Source organism: Centruroides sculpturatus, unplaced genomic scaffold, assembly GCF_000671375.1.
Source record: "Centruroides sculpturatus isolate CEXI.00-Female unplaced genomic scaffold, Cexi_2.0 scaffold1253, whole genome shotgun sequence".
Classification (NCBI taxonomy): domain Eukaryota; kingdom Metazoa; phylum Arthropoda; class Arachnida; order Scorpiones; family Buthidae; genus Centruroides; species Centruroides sculpturatus.
Genome location: NW_019385370.1, coordinates 11,868 through 32,148, shown reverse-complemented (window position 1 = coordinate 32,148; position 20,281 = coordinate 11,868). Strand labels below are relative to the sequence as shown.

At 24.1% G+C, this 20,281-nt stretch overlaps 1 protein-coding gene across 1 annotated transcript in view; it reads right to left on the bottom strand.

Moving 5' to 3' along the window:
* Window positions 1–17,688, bottom strand: part of LOC111638229 — a 46,512-nt gene extending 28,824 nt beyond the window's left edge. Inside the window, exons 1-3 of the mRNA XM_023383889.1 lie at window positions 17,546–17,688; window positions 7,534–7,711; window positions 3,707–3,916 (exon numbers count right to left, since the gene is read on the bottom strand). Of these exons, the coding sequence (XP_023239657.1) occupies window positions 3,707–3,916; window positions 7,534–7,711; window positions 17,546–17,602 (445 nt within the window). The 5' untranslated portion in view covers window positions 17,603–17,688. The remainder of the gene's footprint in view (window positions 1–3,706; window positions 3,917–7,533; window positions 7,712–17,545) is intronic.
* Window positions 17,689–20,281: the final 2,593 nt, after the last annotated feature.

Sequence of the window (20,281 nt, the reverse complement as noted above, 5' to 3'; positions counted from 1 at the left end):
TAAAGTTTTAACTGAAAGTCATAATATCAAATATAAGCTCAATAAAATATCAAATTATAAATATCCCTTACAAATAAAAGCAGTTTAAAAAATAATGATACAAATTTAAAGTTAATGATTCAGCATCAAAAATAAGTAAAATGAACAAGTATTTTCTCATATCAGTATTTATATTCAATAGAATTAAAATTTCTGTTGTCATATAAGTGATCCAGCTTAATATTTATTGTCTTAATTAGTAGAACAAACTGTACTGGTCATCAAAAACAAGAAAATTCTCCTGAAAAAGTTTCTACTAGGTATTTTGTTGCTTTCAAACAGAGAAACAAAAATTAATTGTACAAATATATTGATATCTACATTCTACAGAGTGCTTATTTTTCATGTTAAAACATTTTTAGTCTATACTACCTTTGGATCATTATGTTTTAGTGTCATATTTATTCCAATAGTTTTATTTTTCAAATAGCCATTTATATATAATATCTTACTTATACGCAAATATTTTAATTCTATATTTTTATGATTAAATGTCACTTTTAAATTGTTTAATTTCATTTAAATTCTAAAATAGCAAAAGAACATTACATTAACATCATTACAACTGCATAGTAAAATCAATAAATAAGTGTATAAAAAGCACAAATTACAAATTTCAAAACAATATGCACACACAGTAAAACATCAATAAATTTAATATTAAATATGATTCCTAATAAAACAGAAAATATACAGTTTTCAACATTAGGATGTATGAGTTTCAGATATCTTGCTTCCATACATAACACTTATATTCCTAAATTTGCTTTGCACATGCTAAATTTAAACTTTGTATATTTTCTACTAACAAGATTTTGGACTATTATGCAATGGCAATTTCTATTAATTAATTTTAGTTTTGATAACACCAAAATCATTCATCAAAACTAATTCTTATTGTCTTGTTTAATCTATGATATTAACACTTTTAAACAATGTTTTATGCAGAACAACATTTATTGTAAAAAAGTAAATCTTTCCTCTTCTAATAAAAGATTTAAAATTTTTTTTAGCTTTCTGAACTAGAACTCATTGCACAACTTTATTGCTAGACTTTTAGACATTTGATTTCTGTACAGATTATTAGACATGCATTAATTCCAAAATCAGGGAGTCTGTATATATTTCTATTTTATTATTTTTTTAATTTAATATTTTTAAAAATTTATATATGATAGCATCCTACAAACTCGACTTAACATGGACTGAGAAGATTACAAGTTACCGAAAATGATGAGTTTTACAGCATAGAAATGATGTTAGTATGAACAGCAGAATGTTTTCAAGAGATTATATGTGCAAATTTATGTGTGTTAACTATGCATCAATACTGACTATTTCCATTTATAGTTAGATTTTAATGTTAAAACATATTGGCTATTTAGTGGATACTTTTGAGTTAGTGACATTCATGTTGTGGTGTTTTGCAGTGTAACCTTGGCAACAAGACTATATTCTTTGTTCACGTGTGGAATTAATACTATTATCAAATGTTGCCAGTAAAAAACAACTTACTTGATCCTAGTGTAAAATTATATAGAGGTAAGAATTAAATTACATGTAATTTTTTTTTTTGAATAAGTGAATTTTTTTGAATAATGTGATGAGTTTTACAAAATGTTGATTTATTGAAAGTCGAATTTCTAGGACTACCGTATTTTTTAACTTTAAATTTTATCATACTTTAATAAAAGTTTTACCAATACAGAATGAAAAACATTAAAGATCTGAATATTCTCTTTAATGAAAAACAACTAAATGAAATACTGTATTTTCTTGATTCTAAGAAAACTTCCTTTTTCCATTTTTACTAGTCTGAAACAAAAATATGTCATACATTCATAATCCAAAACAACAATCAGAAGTCTTCACAAGTGGACACATGATGCATTATGCACCAATAATAGATTTTTTGCTGTACCACTTAAAAGTTACTTCAGTACAAATGAGCTTTGCTAATGGGTATTTAATTTAATCTCACTTAACATTTATAGTGTCTTTTAAGATGACATTATTATGAAGCAATAAAAATGCATCATTACATAAGCAGAAGAGCACAGAAATAGAAAAATGATACAAATGCCATTGACAGTTCTAACTTCTTGTTCTTTAATACAACTTAATATTTGTTTTACAAAGAGAAAAATCAAATAACTTTTAAAATTTGATTTTATACTTATGACTTGTTTTAAATTGAGAAAATACAGTAATCTCGTTAGTAAAAGAAATGAGATCTAATATTCTCAAATTAATAAAATTTCATTGCAATGTTTTTTGGCTAATGAAAATTTTCAACTTTCGTAAAGTAAAAATGCAATTTCAAATCTCTTAATTTTACTGTTGTCTAATTTAACTCAATCTGAATTTTTCAATCTTAAAATATAAGTTAGTATTCTCAGAATTTTGTTTTAATGAACTCATGTATTCATAAATTTATATATTCAATTTTTAGTAAATTTTTATGAAAAGAGACTGAATACAAAATTTTATAACTTTTAATGATAATCTATTTTGGTTTGCAAGTTATCTATACTACAGTTCTTTTCTCAGCTAAACATTTTATATTATAGTGTTTGTAGTGCTGAATGAAATTACATTAGAAATAAGGTTCTAACAGCTGGAAAATATAGATAAATCCATATTCAACTCTACTTAAAATTATCACCACCATTTAATCTTATTCTTAGTTTCTCACTATCATCACAATGTAACTTATAATTATAATTTTTCAATAATCATTTATAAATACATATAAATGTGTTAGTAAATTGATAAAATAACACAAAATATATATTAGATCCTGCTAACAATGAAAAACATGATTACAGTTCTCTTAATTATTGAAGGATTTATTAAACTCATATTTTACCAAAATAAAAATATTTTTCTGTTTCAATTAATTAAAGTTAAATAGTCATAAACCGAAAAGTTTGCCATTTAACATAGTAAACTACAATGCAACAGAAATTGAATTAATATATTGCTTTGACATTCATTATATTAAATCTTTTTTAATGTTTTGTTGTATTGTATTTTAATATTTTATATCTTTTTATTTATTAAAACATTATTTCTTATTGGACTTTCAATAAGAGTTTTATGTATCTGTTACTTATATTATTAATTGGAATTTTGTTATTAAAATCATTTTTCATATTAATTTATATTATCTTTGATTTCATTAATTTAAATTTTGGAAAGATAAAATTTATTTTAAAATTACTAAGAATTACTTTATGAAACATTTTAAATAAATTTATTTCACAAAAATTTTTCAATTATACATAATTTTATTGTAATTTAAAAATAATTTGTAATATATTAGGGTATTAATAACTTCAAAATTATGCAGATCTTTTCATTACTATGAAAAAGCAGCATAAAAACTAGTCTTATTTATTTGCCAAATTTGTAGTTTACATAGTTTCATTCTTGTTTCATTTGCAATAATTATGAGTTTCAAAATTTACTTTTACTTCTAGAACATTTTTATCATCATGTGAATGCTATTGAAACTAAAAAATTATTATAAAATAAATGAATTATTTTAAAAATTTCTAAATAATTTCATTATATTATGGCTTGGGTTATTTAATATTCATATCATGAATACAGCACAGGATTAGTGTACACATCAAGCTTACAAAATATAAAATTTAAAACATACCACTTAAAGCAGTTGTAAAAGCAGGTTGCATAGATGATGGTATAACTGGATCAGCTAACTCTAATAGAAATAATTTCAACAAATTTGCTGTTAATAAAACATTTCCTTCAGTTTCAAGAGGAGCATCTCCTACTTGGTCAAAACAAGATTTCATATACTCTATTTGCCTTTGATTACATTCTGAATTAAATAATCTTCGTTCACTTAAACCTAATACAAATAAAATTCAATTACAATTTACTTGTTCATGTCTTATAAACAATTTACTAGTCTAAATAAAATTATACAATAAAAATTAATAAGCAATGTTGATAAATAAAATAACATTTAAAATAAAAAAATTTTTGATGACTTCATAGTTAAAGGAAATTTAAAGAAATAAATTTAAATTATTTTCATTAAAATAAATCATTTTTATAAAGCATAACTAAACTGTATAAAAACATTATATTTTTAGTTATTAGAAATAATTAAAATTTGTAATATATCTTCTGATCTTAGAGCAGTAATAAGCTAAATTACAAACTTAACATTTAATAACTGATTTATTGATTTATTTTCCATATTTATTTATTAGATCTTTTCAATTCACAGATCTTAAAATAACTATTTAGTAAATAAATAAATTACATATACAAGATATACAAAAATAATTTTATTTATTTTTCAAGAAGCTGCAATATTTATTTAGTAAACAATGTAATTTTTTTAAAAATTTATTTTCAAAAATATCCAAACTTCATTTAAATTTGTGATATTAAAACTCTAGAAAGTAAATTTACTTTCCTTAGAGATTTATTAAATTTTGTTTTTTTTCCTTCTATTTCTCAATACATTAATGTGAATTATAATTTGTTTTTGACTACTACTAAGATTTCCTAAGAATTATTTAATAAATGTAAAAATTTCTGCTTACAATAGCCAAACTCATGAAAATTCCTATTTTTCATAAAAAATTTTGGAGATTAATTGGATATTTCTTTGATAATGAAAAAATTTTTTGACAGTAGCAATCTTTCTAAAGTTTATGCCATTCAACAACACAAAAGAATATTTCAGAAATTTCCAACATTTTCAAAAAGCCAACTTTGTGCTAATTTGATTGTAAATACTATACTAACAGAAGCAATTATTCCCAGCAAATTACAATGTTAGTTTATGGAAAGTTCTTGAAATGATTAATTTTATTTTTAATTCAAAACTTAAATTTTTTTTAACTATATACTTGCTTCTTGGCAATTTAAAAAGTTCTTGCCTAATATTAAATATATGATGCATTTGAAATCATGACATCATCTTGACTACATATACAGTTTAAAAATCTATAAAGTTTATTAAAAATTTTTAGAGCAGTAACTTCCATTTTTTTTAAAGCTTTTATCTATTTTAATCAAATATTTTACATAAACTTGCTTCTGAGCCAAAATATATATAACGCTTTTTTCAATAGTGATAAAATATTAAATGTTTTGATAATTTCTTTCTGTATTATCATACTGAAATTTTTTATATTACTAGATTTTGCTTATTACACATTAAGAAAATTTTTAACAATAAATAAATTTGTAATTGAATAGAACATAATAAAATAAGTTATTTAAAAAAATAAAAATAAATAGATATAAATAAGTAAATATAAAACAGTTATTGGATATATAGACATGAAATTTACATGAGGTTCTTAAAATTAATTCTTTAAAAGAAATTCCCAATAGTTTAAATCTTCGATAAGAGAGTAACTACTTTAATAAATAATACATTAATCAATCTAAATATGAGTGACTATGCTTTAAATTAAAAATTTTAACTCACAAACCAAAGAGAAAGAAGAAAATAAGACCTACTAAAGAATGTATTTTTTAAAATAACTAGAATATTATATTGTCTTACATTAACATAACTAGCAACAATCCTAAATTAAACTTTTATTGATTGAACTAGAAACACCAGTAGAAAACTTATTTCTTGTTTTGTTATAAATATATCAAAAAATATTTTTCAGGAGTCATAGCTTAACCTTGGAAGTTTAACTAAACTATTTTTGTGGCTAAATATCCTCAGAAGTATTTAAAAAACTGAAAGTTCTTAACTTCTAAAAAAATTATAGTTTTTTATAATTATTTTGATTAAGGAAATAAATAAAAAATATGTTATATTTCTTTCATTTCTTGTAAAATGAAAGATCTGGATTGAAAGACAGGTAAAAAGTACAATTTTGATAATGTAAATTACTTTTTTCCTCAATTAATTTGCTGAACAATATAGCAAAAAATGAATACTATTCCAATAAAGAGTTTCTGTTTATTGTAAGTATAAAATGTTTTTCAAGCCTTCCTGATTCATCTTCAGATACAACCTGGCTTTTATAAAATTTTATACATAAATAAACAGACCTCTAATGTTTTGGAACAGCGTTTACTTTTCTATATATGTAATATGGGGTTGGAAGAAGCTAATGATAATTGTTTAAAAATCTTATCTTTTAAAACTATTTTTAATAATGAAAAATCATTATAATAAAGAACTTAAAGTTTTTAATAAAATCTAGAAAATTAGTAATTGAATCTGTTCAAATAACAAAGCCTATTCTTTACATAATAATAATTTTCATTTATGTAATGAATTAGCATGAATTAATTTGAAATTAATTCATTATATAATTTCTTGTTATCAAATAGATTTTTGTTTTTAATTTAAAAAATTAAAAACAAAATGAAGATTGTTTTCATACTGTTTTAATTTTTGCTAATTATTATTCAAAAACAATCTATTATAGTTAAAGATTTAGTTTTTCATCTTGCATTTAATATTTCATTATTAGTAAAATTATATATAGTTAAGCAAAATATTATGATAAAGCATGAGAGAGAGAGAGAGTGTGTGTGTGCGTGCGTGCGTGCACACACGATTATCACTTCCTTATATACATATATATAAAATTTTAATCTGTCTAAATGATTTGAAACTGTTCTGTGAGTGTGATGAATTCAATCTAAAATTAAAATTATCATTTACAAAATACTAAATATTAGTATGTAGATATTCAATATGTGATGAAAACTTATACATTTCCATACACTTATGCAATTATAGATAAATAGATGAAAAATTAAAATTATTATTTTAAGAATTTTCAGGATAAAATTATGAATGAAATGATTATCTTGTTGTTAATTATTTCTTTACTATGCAAGTATTAAAAAACTATCATTGGCCCATCTATATATGGACAACATATATTACAGAATGTTGAACATATCATATGATGATAATATTAATGTAAATTTAATAAATATATTTGAACAGAGTTTGTACTTACTATGTGGAGAACAAATATATAAAATAATTAACAATTAATACTTTATTTCATTAGACATGCATCTTTGTTATGTTTATAATAAGTGTTACACCTGTTTACACTGATACTCATGTTTTAAAATAACAAAATTATGAATACAGAAAATACAATGGTATAAAAGTATTATACCATAATTCTAACTATTTTACATCACTTTCTCAAATTCAATTTTGGAAAATAAGTTTTCTTTATGTAAATAATTTATGACCAAACATTTTTGAAAGCTAAAAGAAATTAAAATGTCAATATATGAAGCTTATCAGTAGTTATTCAATATAAAGATGACATGTAAACCTAATGTAAATATAGAAGCAATAATGTTGACGATAAACACCTTCTACATAAAATTTATAGCATTAAAAAAGTTAATTACAATTGAAAATTTAATCAAAATTATATATGATATTTAAAATAATTATCAATAGAAGAAAAAAATTTAGAATTTTTCAAAATGTTAAACCAACTTTACCTTTCATTTCTATGAAAGTACATAGTCTATAAAGAACATAGGGTACTGCATGTTTACTTTTATCATTTTGTTCTTTCAAATCTCTTAATGATGATCCAAATATCTGATGCTGTAAATTAGACTTCTTTGAACATTGCTGATCCTGACTTCTTCCAGTTTCACAATCAGCATTCTGACTCTAAAAAATTTTTTTAAAGTATTATAAATAAATACTATGTTCTAAAAACTTTCTGACTAAAACAATGTTTAAACTAACAAGTTTAGTATGTTAATTAAAATAATATAAAACATCTATTTAATTTGAGAAATTTATTTCATATAATTTGAAGAACTATAATCTGTTACCTAAAGTAGAGATTCTTCTTGCTAACAAGTAGGACTATTGTAACTAAGAGCTTCACATTCTATAACTTCGTTCTGCTCCTGTTAATTACTTGTTACCAAGTAATTGATAATTGTTTTGTAATTAAGGTTTTTGAATTATCAATTAGTAATAAAGTATACTTAGTATGTGTATATTTATTCAGATATTCAGGTTAAAAAAAAATTGATGTGTATTCTTGAACAGTAGAATAGTAACACGATTGCTTCAAAATCATATGTAAACTGTATCGACATCAGAACCACCACACATTCATGAATATTAATGTGTAAATATTTATGTATGTATTATTATAGAAAAAAAATCAGGCCTGGGAGTGCCACTTCCCCTTTGAAAAAGTGAGAAAAGTGAGTTGAAATACAGAATAAGTGAGTAAAAAAGTGAGTGCAATACAAGTAGCCCTTGGTTTATGCTGGCTCAATTTATGCCGATTCACAATAACTCCGCTGCGCAATTCACCATTTCGCGGTGTAATTCCCCAATTTTCCCTATGCTAGACTGATTTTCATTTCAGTGTCGGCGTATTTACCGAGCCGCAACATTGTATATTAGTTACAAAAGATTTTCTGTTTAATATTATTGGGTATGCATACATTTGCATTAAATTAATATTAAAATACTNTTATGCATACATTCTTCTCTGTTTTGACCTAAGAATAATTTATTTGTTTATGAAATAAATTTAATAATTCAAAATCAAATTATTATTAGGCAAGTAAGTCAACCATGTTTTAATTTTAAAATATACAAGTTATAAGTTTTTGAAAATATGTATGTACAGGTAAATATGTTTTAAAATTACTCTAAATTTTTGTGCTTATAATTAACATACAATTTTCAGATTAATAAATTTATATTATCAAGTTTATCAATGATTATTAAAATTATGACTTTCAAAATATCGTTTTGAATTATATTCAGCTAACAAAATTTTAACAAAAGCTAATAATATTTCTTGTTTTCTAATATAGCTTCTCATTCCTCCATCTTTCAATTAGTTTTATACAATTAATGAAACACTAAACATAAATTTAATGTTATGGTCATTTTCTAGAAAACAGGCTCATAACAATAACAAAACATTTGATGATTATTTATTGAATTTCTTAACCAGAAAATAAAATGTGTAGCATCCTATAAATTCTGAAATTATTCAATGTAGAAATTGAAGATAACTGTTTAAACAACTAAAATTATTATTCAGTGACTTTTTTTTTGTTGAAAACTTCATTTGTAAGATTTAATTTTATTATTATTTTTACACTAGTCAGTTTCAGCAGTTTAATAAAAACTTAAAGTTTTTAATCTTTTAATAAAATATACTTTTATTTAAGAAATGTAAAAAGTAAATAAAGTTTTAACTGAAAGTCATAATATCAAATATAAGCTCAATAAAATATCAAATTATAAATATCCCTTACAAATAAAAGCAGTTTAAAAAATAATGATACAAATTTAAAGTTAATGATTCAGCATCAAAAATAAGTAAAATGAACAAGTATTTTCTCATATCAGTATTTATATTCAATAGAATTAAAATTTCTGTTGTCATATAAGTGATCCAGCTTAATATTTATTGTCTTAATTAGTAGAACAAACTGTACTGGTCATCAAAAACAAGAAAATTCTCCTGAAAAAGTTTCTACTAGGTATTTTGTTGCTTTCAAACAGAGAAACAAAAATTAATTGTACAAATATATTGATATCTACATTCTACAGAGTGCTTATTTTTCATGTTAAAACATTTTTAGTCTATACTACCTTTGGATCATTATGTTTTAGTGTCATATTTATTCCAATAGTTTTATTTTTCAAATAGCCATTTATATATAATATCTTACTTATACGCAAATATTTTAATTCTATATTTTTATGATTAAATGTCACTTTTAAATTGTTTAATTTCATTTAAATTCTAAAATAGCAAAAGAACATTACATTAACATCATTACAACTGCATAGTAAAATCAATAAATAAGTGTATAAAAAGCACAAATTACAAATTTCAAAACAATATGCACACACAGTAAAACATCAATAAATTTAATATTAAATATGATTCCTAATAAAACAGAAAATATACAGTTTTCAACATTAGGATGTATGAGTTTCAGATATCTTGCTTCCATACATAACACTTATATTCCTAAATTTGCTTTGCACATGCTAAATTTAAACTTTGTATATTTTCTACTAACAAGATTTTGGACTATTATGCAATGGCAATTTCTATTAATTAATTTTAGTTTTGATAACACCAAAATCATTCATCAAAACTAATTCTTATTGTCTTGTTTAATCTATGATATTAACACTTTTAAACAATGTTTTATGCAGAACAACATTTATTGTAAAAAAGTAAATCTTTCCTCTTCTAATAAAAGATTTAAAATTTTTTTTAGCTTTCTGAACTAGAACTCATTGCACAACTTTATTGCTAGACTTTTAGACATTTGATTTCTGTACAGATTATTAGACATGCATTAATTCCAAAATCAGGGAGTCTGTATATATTTCTATTTTATTATTTTTTTAATTTAATATTTTTAAAAATTTATATATGATAGCATCCTACAAACTCGACTTAACATGGACTGAGAAGATTACAAGTTACCGAAAATGATGAGTTTTACAGCATAGAAATGATGTTAGTATGAACAGCAGAATGTTTTCAAGAGATTATATGTGCAAATTTATGTGTGTTAACTATGCATCAATACTGACTATTTCCATTTATAGTTAGATTTTAATGTTAAAACATATTGGCTATTTAGTGGATACTTTTGAGTTAGTGACATTCATGTTGTGGTGTTTTGCAGTGTAACCTTGGCAACAAGACTATATTCTTTGTTCACGTGTGGAATTAATACTATTATCAAATGTTGCCAGTAAAAAACAACTTACTTGATCCTAGTGTAAAATTATATAGAGGTAAGAATTAAATTACATGTAATTTTTTTTTTTGAATAAGTGAATTTTTTTGAATAATGTGATGAGTTTTACAAAATGTTGATTTATTGAAAGTCGAATTTCTAGGACTACCGTATTTTTTAACTTTAAATTTTATCATACTTTAATAAAAGTTTTACCAATACAGAATGAAAAACATTAAAGATCTGAATATTCTCTTTAATGAAAAACAACTAAATGAAATACTGTATTTTCTTGATTCTAAGAAAACTTCCTTTTTCCATTTTTACTAGTCTGAAACAAAAATATGTCATACATTCATAATCCAAAACAACAATCAGAAGTCTTCACAAGTGGACACATGATGCATTATGCACCAATAATAGATTTTTTGCTGTACCACTTAAAAGTTACTTCAGTACAAATGAGCTTTGCTAATGGGTATTTAATTTAATCTCACTTAACATTTATAGTGTCTTTTAAGATGACATTATTATGAAGCAATAAAAATGCATCATTACATAAGCAGAAGAGCACAGAAATAGAAAAATGATACAAATGCCATTGACAGTTCTAACTTCTTGTTCTTTAATACAACTTAATATTTGTTTTACAAAGAGAAAAATCAAATAACTTTTAAAATTTGATTTTATACTTATGACTTGTTTTAAATTGAGAAAATACAGTAATCTCGTTAGTAAAAGAAATGAGATCTAATATTCTCAAATTAATAAAATTTCATTGCAATGTTTTTTGGCTAATGAAAATTTTCAACTTTCGTAAAGTAAAAATGCAATTTCAAATCTCTTAATTTTACTGTTGTCTAATTTAACTCAATCTGAATTTTTCAATCTTAAAATATAAGTTAGTATTCTCAGAATTTTGTTTTAATGAACTCATGTATTCATAAATTTATATATTCAATTTTTAGTAAATTTTTATGAAAAGAGACTGAATACAAAATTTTATAACTTTTAATGATAATCTATTTTGGTTTGCAAGTTATCTATACTACAGTTCTTTTCTCAGCTAAACATTTTATATTATAGTGTTTGTAGTGCTGAATGAAATTACATTAGAAATAAGGTTCTAACAGCTGGAAAATATAGATAAATCCATATTCAACTCTACTTAAAATTATCATCACCATTTAATCTTATTCTTAGTTTCTCACTATCATCACAATGTAACTTATAATTATAATTTTTCAATAATCATTTATAAATACATATAAATGTGTTAGTAAATTGATAAAATAACACAAAATATATATTAGATCCTGCTAACAATGAAAAACATGATTACAGTTCTCTTAATTATTGAAGGATTTATTAAACTCATATTTTACCAAAATAAAAATATTTTTCTGTTTCAATTAATTAAAGTTAAATAGTCATAAACCGAAAAGTTTGCCATTTAACATAGTAAACTACAATGCAACAGAAATTGAATTAATATATTGCTTTGACATTCATTATATTAAATCTTTTTTAATGTTTTGTTGTATTGTATTTTAATATTTTATATCTTTTTATTTATTAAAACATTATTTCTTATTGGACTTTCAATAAGAGTTTTATGTATCTGTTACTTATATTATTAATTGGAATTTTGTTATTAAAATCATTTTTCATATTAATTTATATTATCTTTGATTTCATTAATTTAAATTTTGGAAAGATAAAATTTATTTTAAAATTACTAAGAATTACTTTATGAAACATTTTAAATAAATTTATTTCACAAAAATTTTTCAATTATACATAATTTTATTGTAATTTAAAAATAATTTGTAATATATTAGGGTATTAATAACTTCAAAATTATGCAGATCTTTTCATTACTATGAAAAAGCAGCATAAAAACTAGTCTTATTTATTTGCCAAATTTGTAGTTTACATAGTTTCATTCTTGTTTCATTTGCAATAATTATGAGTTTCAAAATTTACTTTTACTTCTAGAACATTTTTATCATCATGTGAATGCTATTGAAACTAAAAAATTATTATAAAATAAATGAATTATTTTAAAAATTTCTAAATAATTTCATTATATTATGGCTTGGGTTATTTAATATTCATATCATGAATACAGCACAGGATTAGTGTACACATCAAGCTTACAAAATATAAAATTTAAAACATACCACTTAAAGCAGTTGTAAAAGCAGGTTGCATAGATGATGGTATAACTGGATCAGCTAACTCTAATAGAAATAATTTCAACAAATTTGCTGTTAATAAAACATTTCCTTCAGTTTCAAGAGGAGCATCTCCTACTTGGTCAAAACAAGATTTCATATACTCTATTTGCCTTTGATTACATTCTGAATTAAATAATCTTCGTTCACTTAAACCTAATACAAATAAAATTCAATTACAATTTACTTGTTCATGTCTTATAAACAATTTACTAGTCTAAATAAAATTATACAATAAAAATTAATAAGCAATGTTGATAAATAAAATAACATTTAAAATAAAAAAATTTTTGATGACTTCATAGTTAAAGGAAATTTAAAGAAATAAATTTAAATTATTTTCATTAAAATAAATCATTTTTATAAAGCATAACTAAACTGTATAAAAACATTATATTTTTAGTTATTAGAAATAATTAAAATTTGTAATATATCTTCTGATCTTAGAGCAGTAATAAGCTAAATTACAAACTTAACATTTAATAACTGATTTATTGATTTATTTTCCATATTTATTTATTAGATCTTTTCAATTCACAGATCTTAAAATAACTATTTAGTAAATAAATAAATTACATATACAAGATATACAAAAATAATTTTATTTATTTTTCAAGAAGCTGCAATATTTATTTAGTAAACAATGTAATTTTTTTAAAAATTTATTTTCAAAAATATCCAAACTTCATTTAAATTTGTGATATTAAAACTCTAGAAAGTAAATTTACTTTCCTTAGAGATTTATTAAATTTTGTTTTTTTTCCTTCTATTTCTCAATACATTAATGTGAATTATAATTTGTTTTTGACTACTACTAAGATTTCCTAAGAATTATTTAATAAATGTAAAAATTTCTGCTTACAATAGCCAAACTCATGAAAATTCCTATTTTTCATAAAAAATTTTGGAGATTAATTGGATATTTCTTTGATAATGAAAAAATTTTTTGACAGTAGCAATCTTTCTAAAGTTTATGCCATTCAACAACACAAAAGAATATTTCAGAAATTTCCAACATTTTCAAAAAGCCAACTTTGTGCTAATTTGATTGTAAATACTATACAAACAGAAGCAATTATTCCCAGCAAATTACAATGTTAGTTTATGGAAAGTTCTTGAAATGATTAATTTTATTTTTAATTCAAAACTTAAATTTTTTTAACTATATACTTGCTTCTTGGCAATTTAAAAAGTTCTTGCCTAATATTAAATATATGATGCATTTGAAATCATGACATCATCTTGACTACATATACAGTTTAAAAATCTATAAAGTTTATTAAAAATTTTTAGAGCAGTAACTTCCATTTTTTTTAAAGCTTTTATCTATTTTAATCAAATATTTTACATAAACTTGCTTCTGAGCCAAAATATATATAACGCTTTTTTCAATAGTGATAAAATATTAAATGTTTTGATAATTTCTTTCTGTNGTGAATTGTTTTTAAGGATTGCTTATGGTGTAGAAATGGCAAAAGGATAGACAGAAGCAAGGTTTTTTTACCTTTGTGAATATGTCGTTTTGTATTTATACACTTATTAAATAAAAAAATAATCACTTTAAATTGTTTAATTACAGAGTGCTCAATTAAGAACTACTTTGTCATTTGAGAGAAATTTTTTAACCTTCCTGAATATTTTTGTAAAATACAACTCTATACAAAAGAGTTGTATAGAGGATCAAAGGACAAAGGACTAAATTCATTGACAGTATAACATAAGTAAGTATTCAATGTACTGTACATAATCACTAATTAACAAAAAACATGTAATTGTCAGTACTGTCAAAGCTTGCAGCATCTGGAAAGGCAATATTCTATAGACTAATGGCATAGTCTTCTATACATTTTTATGACCCTTAAAATAAATGATGTAAACTCCACCATTGCTGGGTACTTCAGCCATTATATTAATTTAATGTAATATAATATATTAAGCTGTACTAAGGAAATTATCTTATAAAATTTGCAAACATTACAACTCATGATTTGATAGTACAATTAAAGAGGGCAGTTGATATTTGCCCAAAATGCATTTTGTAGAAAACCCATAAAAGAAAATAAAGATAAAAGAAGCAGTATAAAATAGATACATGCCATTTATTGAAGAAGATCAGTATAAAATATTGTTCCAATACAGTTATAAAACATTGTACCAATGTACCAATATTATACAAAAATACTGGTATAAAAACTCAAAACATCTCAATACTGAAGCAATACTAGAAAACAAAATGGAAATAATATTGAAATACTGTATTGAATTACAGTATTTCAATATTATTTCCATTACAACCTTAGCCCAATATTTCTGTGATGCTGAGAAATGATGAATATATTCTCATTTCTTTTAAAGGGAAGAGAGTATTTTATCATAACTATTCTACAAACAATAAACAAGCATTAGATAAATTGCATGCAAAACATTAAAATTATTATTAAGAATATTTTAAATTTAAAATCTCATATGAAAAAATATTACTTCTGTTCTATGAAATACATAAATTATCAACATAATTTTTGTAACATTGTATTTCAGATGTATAAATCATTTTTCAGTTTACATGCCTTAGAAAGATCAACAGATTATGAATTTAATATTAAAAATAAAATATTCTCAGTTGCTAAATCCCTCTTTTTTTTTTAAGGTAATGTAACAGCACTACATATCTCTAACCAGCAATTCTCAAATCATTACATACTGAGGCCAAATGCATTTTCCTAATTTTTTATTAACTAATAAAACAAACTTTAAATGAATCACTACAAGTCTGTAAAGAAGATTTAATGATCTAAGAAAATTACAATTCAAAGCAATCTTATCTATTTTTAAAAAAACTTACAATCCATTTTATGATAAACAGATACTTTTATTACTGATGTTATATTTATACATACCTATGTTGAAGCATTCTGGCTAAATTATTAAGTTTGTACTATTAAGTTAAGTACTATGAAACTTGCATGTATAACAAAATATGCAATCTGATTTTATTAATTTATTTCTGTATATAAAAAATTTATTTATATATATATATATTGGTTTTTACATTGTAAATTATGTAACATATGTTAAATTCATATCTAAAAAGCTTCAAATATTTCAAAACTCATATTTTTTTAATCTAAACACTATTAGAATTCTTTCAAGATATATATCACAAAAGAACACTTTGCTTTTATCTTTCTTTACAAATCAAAAATTATCATCTTTTTATTCAGATCTTTTTTACTTTCTTTACTGTTTGAAAAATTGAATATATTAATAAATTACATCCCATATTTTTTTGAATAATTGTTGAAAGCCAATTAAAAGTACAGTGTACCTCAGTATATGTCTGCTTTAAAATACGTCCTGTTTGGATGAAACAAATTTTGCTCGGTATATGACTTTTGTTCAGTATACGACTTAAATTCAATTATACGCGCTATCTACAAACAAGTAGTACTATCGATGTACTAGACCAGACTAGATGTTCATGGTGCCACGGTTTATAACTTTGTTAAATTTCTTTTTATTTTAATATGTAAGTAAAATGTTGTTATTTTTATTAATCATGAATTGCAAAAAGGCAACAGAAAAATAAAAAAAAATGACTAGAATCACAATGGAACTGAAAAAAGAGATTGTTGAGAAATATGAAGGTGTGTTCGAGATTTTAACTGTTTCATACCGTATTCCGAGAACGACGATATTGACAATCGTGAAAAATAAAGGCATTATTAAATTTGCTAACGTTGCAAAAGGGGTTAAATCAATTTCTAAACAGAGATCGAAGACATTAGATCATGTCAAGAAATTGCTTTTGCTTTGGATAACTGAAAAACAGTGCGCTGGAGACAGCATATCGGAAGCAATTATTTGCGAGAAAGCTAAAAAGATACATGCTGATCTCATGAAAAATCAAGCAAGAACTAGCTAGGAAAGCGAGGTGTTTAAAGCCAGCCATTTTTTTTTTTTACATGAAAATGGATTAATCATTTTTACATTACTTCTTATGGGAAAGGTTGGTTTGGTATATGTCCTATTCGGTATAAGTCCAAACACCAGGAACGGATTAAGGTCGTATACCGAGGTTCCACTGTACTTATAAAATTACTTTAGTGTTTTTAATTTGTTACTTTAATATTAAATTTTAAAAAAATTAATCATGCATCTGATTGTTTTCATATACAATTAATAAATAAATATAATTGTTAATTGTCAGAATTATTGATAGAGAATATAATTAATCTATTAAGTCAGTTTTAAAATATTAAAAGTTAAACATTTTTTTATTATGCAACAATGAAGAAATCCATTTATATCTATTTGACACATTAATTATATAATTAAGAAATAAAATGTGTAATCAAATTTTAATGACTACTCATTAACAAAAATTACAGCACAAACTTTTTCTATAATATAAATTCACATACTTGATATCAATATATTTCATAACAATTTCTATTAAAACAATTTAAATTCAATTATCTTCAATTTTTTAATTACATAATTAAATTACTATACACAGTTACCTCTGACAGAGTTGTCATTTCTATAACATTAACTTGAGCACAAGAAGGATTCCGCATTCTTTCCCATAAGCAGCTGACTAATCCTGATACTACAGCTGCAAGGGAATGTGGTACCCTAATAAAATAATGAGATATTTAAGAATTTTTTAAATTATTAAGTAAATATATTTTATATAAATATAAAATATTTGTATGAATATAAGTAAACATAATAAGACCATTACATACTCATTAACTCAAGCATTTATCTTATATAAAGAAGCTGAAAAGAACAGAACTAAATAATTAATTTATCATAGATACAGTTTAAAATTAGAATTAATCTAAAAAGGACTACATCAAATTTTCTCATCATCAACCATTATTTTCATTTTTTTAAATACACCCTCATTGGCAAAGTTATGCACAAGATAGAATTGCCTGATTATTATACATCTACCTCTCAGATAAGCATGTAAGATTAAAGTTAAGATCTGACTGTATGCCAGATAATGACAACAGTTTTAAATTACTGCTCTATATCCTATAAAAATGATCACAAAGGTTCAGGTGTTCATTTATTTGAACACAGTGAGATACTTTCAATGTACTGTAGAATCTTGCTTTAACAGATCACCTGGACTATCAAAAATCATCTGTTGATCTGATAATCCACTGTATCATGAACAACAATTTCCTGCACAAGCAGGAAAATATTCATTATTTGAAAAAATTTCCATTTTAATCCTCTACATAAAAGATATACCTGTACTTGAAATTATTCAGTCTTTTGAGATCTCCATCCTTTATTCTATAGAAACACACATTACAAGATCATATACAGCAGAGTCCCATACAATGAGGAGATATGTATATGTTCTGCATTATAAAAAATCCTGTTATCGAGACATGAATTATCAAACAATTTTATGCAAGTTTAAACATATGCCTAGAAGCTGAAAATATATACCTCTGGATGACAAAATTAGAATTTTGTATGAGTACTAATCACAAGTTTTTTGGTCATGTTATACAAATTCACATTATAGCGGAGAGCATTATACATGCATTCACTGTATTATGCCATGCATGTGTACAACAAAGCTGACAAAAACTATATATACTGTAAGCACAAAAAGAGGCAAAGTACATATACTCATTAGCACTTCATTTGACTTCATGATCTGTTTTGATGATGTATTCAATCAGCAGAAAAGCCACAACTGCTTGATATTAACAATCTTATGTACATGTTATTCGTCTAAGCAGAAACTTGTCAGGAAGGCCTTCATGATTTGGAAAGACTCAATTTGCTTTGCTAAATTTCAACACTATATTAGTACAAGCATCAGAATATTCACTAAGTGGTTCTTCCTCAATAATATAAGTCTGCTGACTCTCTTTGTACAATCTTCAAATACCAGACATGTCTGTACAATGCCATCAAAGAAATTACACACAGCTGACAAAATTTGAAAAATATTACATCATCAGGCTAAGAGAAATAGAATAGCCATTTCACAAAATTGCCTGCCATCTGGGCTGTTCTATCCTGACTATGAGGAGGTGGTGGTATTTAAGCAGTGGATATGTAAGCCTGCCTGCTATGTATGCAAACACACACAGCAGGCAGGATGTTCCAGACACAACAGCAACAGAAATGATCTGATCATGTCATAAGCACAAACAGTTGCAAAAGTATCTTTGTTCACTATCTAGAGACAGCTGAAAGCCTTGCTACAGAACCCTATCTCTTCTGTACCATTGGCAAGCAACTAACAGAGGCAAATTTGTATGCATGTTTCCTTTAGTACCTCAACATTGTTGACTTTGTTTTCAGTGGTATCATGATAAAGAAACATGGACTGCTATGAACTGACAGCATATCTTTAACATTAAATTTCAGTTTTGTTTGAGGACATATGACCACTGTGTTGGTATGGAGGACCACTAGTCATATCTTCAATCTTTACTATTGGGCAGCACATTCCCCCATGTTGGTATGCTAGTCTGAGGTGCTATCTTATAAAAGTTGATTACCCCTAGTACTGAAACAAAGGACATTTATGGCATAGTAACATGCTTAGGAAATCCTACACCCTAATTTGTTGCCTTTCATGCATGATGGCAGGACTGCAAACAGCCATTTTCCAGCATGATAATGCCTGGATGTTTTTCAGACTAGGGTTTTTCAGGAATGTCTATTACATTGCCATACTTACTTGGCATGCCTGATCTCCAGATTTATTGCCCATTGAGTATTTGTGAGATCAGACAGGACTCCAGCTTCACCATTTACAAGAATGAGAGATCTACAATAGCAGTTGTAGATCTATCATCATCTGTGAGCAAATCTATTGCAGGATAGAATATGGTGCTTGTAAGTCTCCATGCATGACACTATCACCACATATATCCTGGAAGAAGAGATCCTACAGGATACTAAAGATTTATTTAAATTATACCATTGTTCTGAGGAAACTGTACCATTGTTATGTTATTATAATATCTTACTAACATTTTGTTCATGTTAATAAAAACTTTCATTAAATTCAAATGCCTCCTTAGTACATAAACTTTTTCATTAACGATTATATTGAATCATTGTTTCAGTACTAATACTATTATTAAAATTACATTTAAAATTAAATATTTTAATTTAGAAAGTTAATTGTGTAATTCATTCTTAAAATAAGAGGAGCTTGTGATATTTATGATAAATCTACCAGTTTTATTAACATATAGGCTAATAGAATT